Consider the following 8,593-nt stretch of genomic DNA (forward strand, 5'->3'; position numbering starts at 1 on the left):
GGGGAAAAGAAATGAAAGAGGAAGCCGCCTAGTAGAATTTTGCACAGAGCACAACTTAATCATGAATAACACTTGATTCAAGAATCATAAAAGAAGGCTGTATACATGGAAGAAGCCTGGAGATACTAACAGGTTTCAGATAGATTATATAATGGTACGACAGAGATTTAGGAACCAGGTTTTAAATTGTACGACATTACCAGGGGCAGATGTAAACTCTGACCACAATCTATTGGTTATGACCTGTAGATTAAAACTGAAGAAACTGCAAAAAGGTGGGAATTTAAGGAGATGGGACCTGGATAAACTAAATGAACCAGAGGTTGTACAGAGTTTCAAGGAGAGGATAAGGGAGTTATTAACAGGAATGGGGGAAAGAAATACAATAGAAGAAGAATGGGTAGCTTTGAGGGATGAAGTAGTGAAGGCAGAAGAGGATCAAGTAGGTAAAAAGACGAGGGCTAGTAGAAATCTTTGGGTAACAGAAGAAATATTGAATTTAATTGATGAAAGGAGAAAATATAAAAATGCAGTAAATGAAGCATGCAAAAAGGAATACAAACGTCTCAAAAATGAGGGCGACAGGAAGTGCAAAATGGCTGAGCAGGGATTTCTAAAGGACAAATGTAAGGATGTAGAGGCTTATCTCACTAGGGGTAAGATAGATACTGCCTACAAGAAAATTAAAGAGACCTTTGGAGAAAAGTGAACAACTTGTATGAATATTAAGAGCTCAGATGGAAACCCAGTTCTAAGCAAAGAAGGGAAAGTAGAAAGGTGGAGGGAGTATATAGAGGGTCTATACAAGGGCGATGTACTTGAGGACAATATTATGGAAATGAAAGAGGATGTAGATGAAGATGAAATGGGAGATACGATACTGCGTGAAGAGTTTGACAGAGCACTGGAGGACCTGAGTCGAAACAAGGCCCCCGGAGTAGACAACATTCCATTGGAACTAATGACGGCCTTGGGAGAGCCAGTCCTGACAAAATTCTACCATCTGGTGAGCAAGATGTATGAGACAGGCGAAATACCCTCAGACTTCAAGAAGAATATAATAATTCCAATCCCAAAGAAAGCAGCTGTTGACAGATGTGAAAATTACCGAACTATCAGTTTAATAAGTCACAGCTGCAAAATACTAACGCGAATTCTCTACAGACGAATGGAAAAACTAGTAGAAGCCGACCTCGGGGGTCAGTTTGGATTCCGTAGAAATATTGGAACACGTGAGGCAATACTGACCCTACGACTTATCTTAGAAGCTAGATTAAGGAAGGGCAAACCTACGTTTCTAGCATTTGTAGACTTAGTGAAAGCCTTTGACAATGTTGACTGGAATACTCTCTTTCAAATTCGGAAGGTAGCAGGGATAAAATACAGGGAGCGAAAGGCTATTTACAATTTGTACAGAAACCAGATGGCAGTTATAAGAGTGGAGGAACATGAAAGGAAAGCAGTGGTTAGGAAGGGAGTGAGACAGGGCTGTAGTCTCTCCACGATGTTATTCAATCTGTATATTGAGCTAGCAGTGAAGGAAACAAAAGAAAAATCCAGAGTAGCTATTAAAGTCCATGGAGAAGAAATAAACACTTTGAGGTTCGCCGATTACATTGTAATTCTGTCAGAGACAGCAAAGGACTTGGAAGAGCAGTTGAATGGAATGGATAGTGTCTTGAAAGGAGGATATAAGATGAACATCAACAAAAGCAAAACGAGGATAATGGAATGTAGTCGAATTAAGTCGGGTGATGCTGAGGGAATTAGATTAGGAAATGAGACACTTAAAGCAGTAAAGGAGTTTTGCTATTTGGGGAGCAAAATAACTGATGATGGTCGAAGTAGAGAGGATATAAAAAGTAGACTGGCAATAGCAAGGAAAGCGTTTCTGAAGAAGAGAAATTTGTTAACATCGAGTATAGATTTAAGTGTCAGGAAGTCATTTCTGAAAGTATTTGTATGGAGTGTAGCCATGTAAGGAAGTGAATCAAGGACGATGAATAGTTTGGACAAGAAGAGAATAGAAGCTTTCGAAATGTGGTGCTACAGAAGAATGCTGAAAATTAGATGGATAGATCACGTAACTAATGAGGAAGTATTGAATAGGATTGGGGAGAAGAGGAGTTTGTGGCACAACTTGACCAGAAGAAGGGATCGGTTGGTAGGACATGTTCTGAGGCATCAAGGGATCACCAATTAAGTATTGGAGGTCAGCGTGGAGGATATAAATCGTAGAGGGAGACCAAGAGATGAATACACTAAGCAGATTCAGAAGGATGTAGGTTGCAGTAGGTACTGGGAGATGAAGAAGCTTGCACAGGATAGAGTAGCATGGAGAGCTGCATCAAACCAGTCTCAGGACTGAAGACCACAACAACAACAACAACAACAACAACATTATGTAGCAGCGTAAATATTATATGGAAGTTAGTTTATTATGATATCGTATATATTGGAAATCAGCAGCATGCACCAATGGACTGTCCGGCATGTTAATGTCGCAGTTACGGGGCTTCGATAACGAACTGAAGGTGTCATGACGAAGCTGTTTTCCGACAAAACGCTACTGGAAAGTCAACAGACAAACTTATTTTCACCGTCTCGGTTTTGTCAAGAATAGCCACTATGCGTATCATGAAACACGCAGGTAGTTCAAAAAGTAAGTTACACATGTCGTCCAACGCGATGGCCATTGGTCGACAAAGTGGCGCATAGTCTGAAGAGAGAACATGTTCTGGATTTCCTGCAGACGCATTTCTGTTGCGGTGCGGGTAACAGGTGCTTGGCACTGTGCGAGTGAAATGGTTCGGCAACCGGAAACATACTCCGAAGTGCGGAAAAACGGCTAAACTGAACACTTATTCGTCGTGAAATTCTGCTAGTGTACGGATCAAATGAAATGTCGCTTCTAAGCGTAGTTTCTGTTGGCAACAATTTGATACTTGAAGTGGATGACACTGATCTGGAAGAAAGATCGTCGATAATCAACACAGGCGACAATGTCCAGACATTCGGGAAACCGATTCGCAGCAACCCAGGACATCGTTTAGTAGGTGCCCACTTCAATAGGCAGTGCTCATTCCGTCGTTCTACATCGACTGCAGTATCGGAAATTGTGTTCGCACTAGGTTTCGCAATTACTGTTACGAGCACGCAAGGGCGCAAGGTTATGGCTTCTCTGGACTTCCTTGAGGGTTACTCCGTGCAAGCCAATGCTTTCCCAGGCCGCATCATTATGGGCGATAAGACATAGGTCCATCATTTCATACCTACAACAAAGCGTCTACGGAACGGAGACACACCTTCTCGCCTCCGCGGAAGACACGCGAAATTGCGCCATGAGCAGGGAAGGTCACGACCACTACGTTCATAAACAGCGAAGGAGTTGCGTACACAGGGGAAACCATTAATGCCGATTCGTACTGTGAAACACTTACATCACTGCGCAGCGTCATAAGAACAAGAGGCGTGGAAAATTATGCAGGAGTATTGTTCTCTTGCACTACAATGCAACAATGCACATGGCGCACACAACATAAGCATTCCTTCAACGTTTTCGATGGAGGTTAGGGAATCATCTTCCATACAGTCCACATCTTGTACACGCGATTTCCATCTTTTCGTCGAGCTGAAAGAGCCCCAGGAGGAAAGAGATTTTCCAACGATGAGGCTGTTTTTAAAAATTTGCGTCTAATCTGGACGGAGTGACTTTTTGTGCAGTACGGAGACTGACTGGCTCTGAGCACTATGGGACTCAACTGCTGTGGTCATTAGTCCCCTAGAACTTAGAACTACTTACACCTAACTAACCTAAGGACATAACACACATCCATGCCCGAGGCAGGATTCGAACCTGCGACCGTAGCAGTCGCTCGGTTCCGGACTGCGTGCCTAGAACCGCGAGACCACCGCGGCCGGCTGCAGTACGGAGAAGTAGAAATATTAAACTGAGAGTGAAGTGTGTACCTCTGTTCTTTAATTGAAGAGAAACAGCCATTGTGCTGACAAAACCAGAAACCGGAACGGCTGATTTGCAGTGGCTGTTTTACACAAACAACTGACGATCGGAAAACCGATATTTTACCGTTCTTAGCAAAAGCGCTTCAGGTGAACACGACAGCAAAAAAAAAAAAAAAAAAAAAAAAAATATTTCCGAAACTCGGTTTTCGTCTTCGGGAAGGTGTGTCTCGTGTAAACAGAAATGCTGAAAAAACTGAAATGCCAGACGCTTGAAGAAAGACGCAAACTGTCCCGAGGAAATTTACTTACGAAGTTTCAAGAACCAACTTTAAACAACAAATCTAGAAATATACTACAACCCCCTATGTACCGATGCCGTAGTATCGTGATTACAAGATTAGACTACTTACATCATTGCACAGAGGCCTTTAAACAACCGACCTTCCCGTGTTCCGTACGTGAATGGAGGGCAAAGAAGCCTTAATAACTGGTACAATTAGAAGTACCCTCTGTCATAAACTTTGTTTTGCAGAGTATGGATGTAGATTTAGATGTTAAATGAACTGTATACAAGGAAAGAAAAGTTTGAAAAAAAATGTGGTCAAATGTTTTGTGAAATGAAATAGCTTAGAGAAACATTTGTTGCGCCTTTGAATGATGCTGGAAATCGTGTACCGTAAATGTGGTACATCAAATATTTCTCAGATTTGTTTCACTTCCTACTTTTAGGCAAATCATGTCACAAAATATTTGACAGGACTTTTTCCCATTTTTTGATCATAATACCGATCGGTTTTGTATTATTATTAATATTACATGAATAAATTAGAGAAGTTTCAGATTACACTGCAATTTGATATTTATTTTATGTTTTTAATATGAAAGAAAGAATTGCACAATTTCTATACCAATGTAGCTTCTTATGCACAAAATAGCTGGAGTTTGAAGAGGCGTACGTTTTGACATTTCATTTTTATAGCTAGCAGCAGCTGTTGGCGGAATGTTTCAGTTCCCCTCAGGCCATTAATTATGTCTTTCTTATGTACCCTGATTATTTTCAAACTTTTTTTTTTAATCTTGACCTCGCGCTGGTTGATTTGATATCACAGTTGTCCATTTCCAATTCCTCGTTCGGCTGTGAACTTTCTGCCAAAAATTTTCCCTCAGGTCAATTAAGTCTTTCTTAATTACGCTGATTAGTATGAAGCAATTACATCTTTTTATTGCAAACCTAGACTTCACGATGGTCAATTTCATACCCCATTTGCCCATGTGCCACTCTTGGTATGGCTATGAAAACTGGGATAAAAATCCATTGTGTAATTTCTAGGGAGTCGCTTTCACTGAGCTCAAAGGTTTTACGAAAAAGGTAGCTAGTAAAAAAATTGAGGAAAAGATGGTTCAAATGGCTCTCAGCTCTATGGGACTTAACTTCTGAGGTCATCAGTCCCTAGAGTTTGAACTACTTAAACCTAACTAACCTAAGGACATCACACACATCCATTCCCGAGGCAGGATTCGAACCTTCGACCGTAGAGGTCTCGCGGTTCCAGACTGTAGCGCCTGGAACCGCTCGGTCACTAGGAAACTATGTTATAAATCAACATATCATCTGGCGATGAGTAAGTCGCAAACGGTAATGATTCGATTCGTTTAACGTGATGTTTTAACATACAGTAAAAACAGTTCCATGTGGAACAGGTGTACACAGCTACCGTAAGTCAACACAGCACTCAGTATCAACCACATTTTTCTTATTACTCTTGTGTATACAGCTCTCAGCTATAAACAGCCATCTTCAGTGCATCTGAGTGAGTTATTTTCCAACAAATTCGCAGCAGTAGATGCCACCATATGTCTTTGCTAGGATATATGCATAAGAAAACAAAGTAAGTCACTCAAATGCACTGAATATGGCTGTTTATAGTTGAAAGCTGGATATACAAGGACAATAAAAGAACCAGTGGGACAGAAAGTGACCTACCCTTCCTTTATACAATAAAAAATATAAATTTTAGATCTTATTTGTTTTGTGTGGCTCAGAGATAAAGTGCCAGATTACAAGTCCATAGGTCTCGTTTTCGATCTCCGGTCAATCCTAGGATTTCCAGCTCTCGCTTTAACACTTATTTCACTTCTGGCAATGATTGTTTATGTGAAAAATGCCGAGCTGCACCGTGGTTCGGAATCCACGCTGAACTGTAGACCCCACCCCCATTAATGGCTGGGTAAAGGTCGGAGAAAGGTAATATAACCTACAGCAGGACCATGCCTAATAAAGCATTGTGGTGCCCAAACCATCTTCTGATTGATGATTTTGCTTATAAGCTTTCGTATTACTGATTATAACATGTGATAACGGTCCTTTCCTTTAGGTCAGGTACCGCCTAATAACAAACTCCGCTCGAAACTAGCTTCAGAAAGATAAATTAAAGCATTGCATATTCTATGGAAAAAAGAGAGTTAGTCCTTTGGAGAGGAACACGGTGTAAACAGCGAGTAGCACTTGCCAGTAGCTTACCACGAATACGCTGTTGGAGCAGAACAGCACTGCCTTCCCGATGCGGAGGTCGCTCGGCATCTCGGCGCGCGGGCGCAGACTGCAAGCGCAGGGCTGCGCTGCGCCGGGTTAGTCGGCTGGGCGTGACTTCTGTACAGGACACACACTCCAGTGCACAGTAGCCGCTTCCGACGTGGCGTGGCGTGGCGCAGCGCAGCGTGCCGACACCACACCACACCACAGCGCTGCGCAGCACCACTCTGCCCGGGGCTATTGTCACGTATGATAGGAAATGGGCCGCACACCTCCTTCTGTGGAGTCACGAACTTGTCAAAATAACATACTATGAGTTACGCCGAGAAGTCGAGTTTAGATTAGATTAGATTTACTTTCATTCCAATTGATCCGTAGTGAAGAGGTCCTCCAGGATGTGGAACATGTCAGAAAAACAACAATACGTTACAAATATTTACAACTAAAACAAATAAGCTAATGTATCATTCCTCAGGTCCCAAGTGGAATGATCGTCATTTTTAATTAACACTATATGAAAGAGTCATATCACAAATACTAATGCACTGAATTTAAAATAAAAAAGTTTTTTATTTATTTATAAGGTAATAAACATGTAATACAACTACTATAATACTTATTTACAATGAACACATTACTGCACTGAAATGGTGCAGAAGTTAGATTGTACTTACACACACACACAAATTTTCAATGAACACATTACTACACTGAAATTGTGCAGAAGTTATATTGTACTTATATACAAGGTTTTACTGAGAAATTCATCAATGGAGTAGAAGGAGTTGGCCACCAATAAATCCTTTAGGCTTCTCTTGAACTGAATTTCATTGGTTGTTAAGCTTTGTATGGCTGCTGGCAAGTTAATGAAAATGTGCGTTCCTGAATAATGCACACCCTTTTGTACAAGACTAAGTGACTTTAAATCCTTGTGAAGATTATTCTTATTTCTAGCATTGATTCCATGAATTGAGCTGTTGGTTTGAAAAAGTGATACATTTTTAATGACAAATTTCATTAAGGAATAAATATATTGGGAAGCAATAGTTAGTATCCTTACTTCCCTAAACAGGCTTCTGAAGGTTGTTCTTCAGTTCACTCCACATATAACTCTTACTGCACGTTTTTGTGCCTGGAAAACTTTAGCTTGGCTTGATGAATTACCCCAAAAAATAATCCCATATGACATTATGAAATGAAAGTAAGCATAGTATGCCAGCTTTTTCATTTTTATACCCTCTATGTCTGACAAAATTCGCATTGCAAACAGAGATTTATTAAGACGCTTCAGCAGTTCTGTGGTGTGCTCCTCCCAGTTGAATTTATTATCAAGCTGTAATCCCAAGAATGTAACACTGTCCACTTCTTCTATCTTCTTGTCATCATATGTTAGACATATACTCGCAGAACACCCCTTACAAGTTCTGAACTTCATGTAGTGTGTTTTTTCAAAGTTTAGTGACAAAGAATTGACTAGGAACCAGTGATTAATGTCCACAAATATTTTATTAGCTGATCTTTCTAAGACTAAATTTGATTTGCTATTTATTGCAATGTTTGTATCATCGGCAAACAAAACGAACTTGGCATCTGGTAATGTTACTGATGAAAGGTCATTGATATACACAAGAAAAAGTAAGGGCCCCAAAATAGAACCTTGTGGGACCCCACATGTAATTAGTTCTCAGTTGAATGATGCCTGATAGCTTGATACATCTCTCTTTCCTAATAACACCCTTTGTTCCCTGACAGAGATATAAGATTTGAACCATTTTGCAGCATTTCCTGTTACACTATAATATTCTAATTTACTTAAAAGGTTATTGTGATTTACACAGTCAAATGCCCATAGATACTGATTCTGGAGTCTTTTCCTGGATACTCCATCAGTTTACCAGCATCATATTAACCTTTTCTATATCGGATCTGCGAGGGCTGATGTAACTAGCCGGCCGGTTTGGCCGAGCGGTTCTAGGCGCTACAGTCTGTGGATTGGTTGGAGAGTTTTATGGCACTCCCTTCGACTTGAAAAGTCCCAGATGTAACGTGCAATGCTGAGACCCAGCAGCGCGAGTGTGTGCGAAATTACGTCACCTT

At 40.8% G+C, this 8,593-nt stretch overlaps 1 protein-coding gene across 1 annotated transcript in view; it reads right to left on the reverse strand.

Moving 5' to 3' along the window:
- LOC126281388 (CD82 antigen-like) overlaps positions 1–6,627 on the reverse strand; it is a 112,262-nt gene extending 105,635 nt beyond the window's left edge. The window contains exon 1 of the mRNA XM_049980314.1: positions 6,485–6,627. Coding sequence (XP_049836271.1) covers positions 6,485–6,544 — 60 coding nt within the window. The 5' untranslated portion in view covers positions 6,545–6,627. The remainder of the gene's footprint in view (positions 1–6,484) is intronic.
- Positions 6,628–8,593: the final 1,966 nt, after the last annotated feature.

Source organism: Schistocerca gregaria, chromosome 7, assembly GCF_023897955.1.
Source record: "Schistocerca gregaria isolate iqSchGreg1 chromosome 7, iqSchGreg1.2, whole genome shotgun sequence".
Lineage (NCBI taxonomy): Eukaryota > Metazoa > Arthropoda > Insecta > Orthoptera > Acrididae > Schistocerca > Schistocerca gregaria.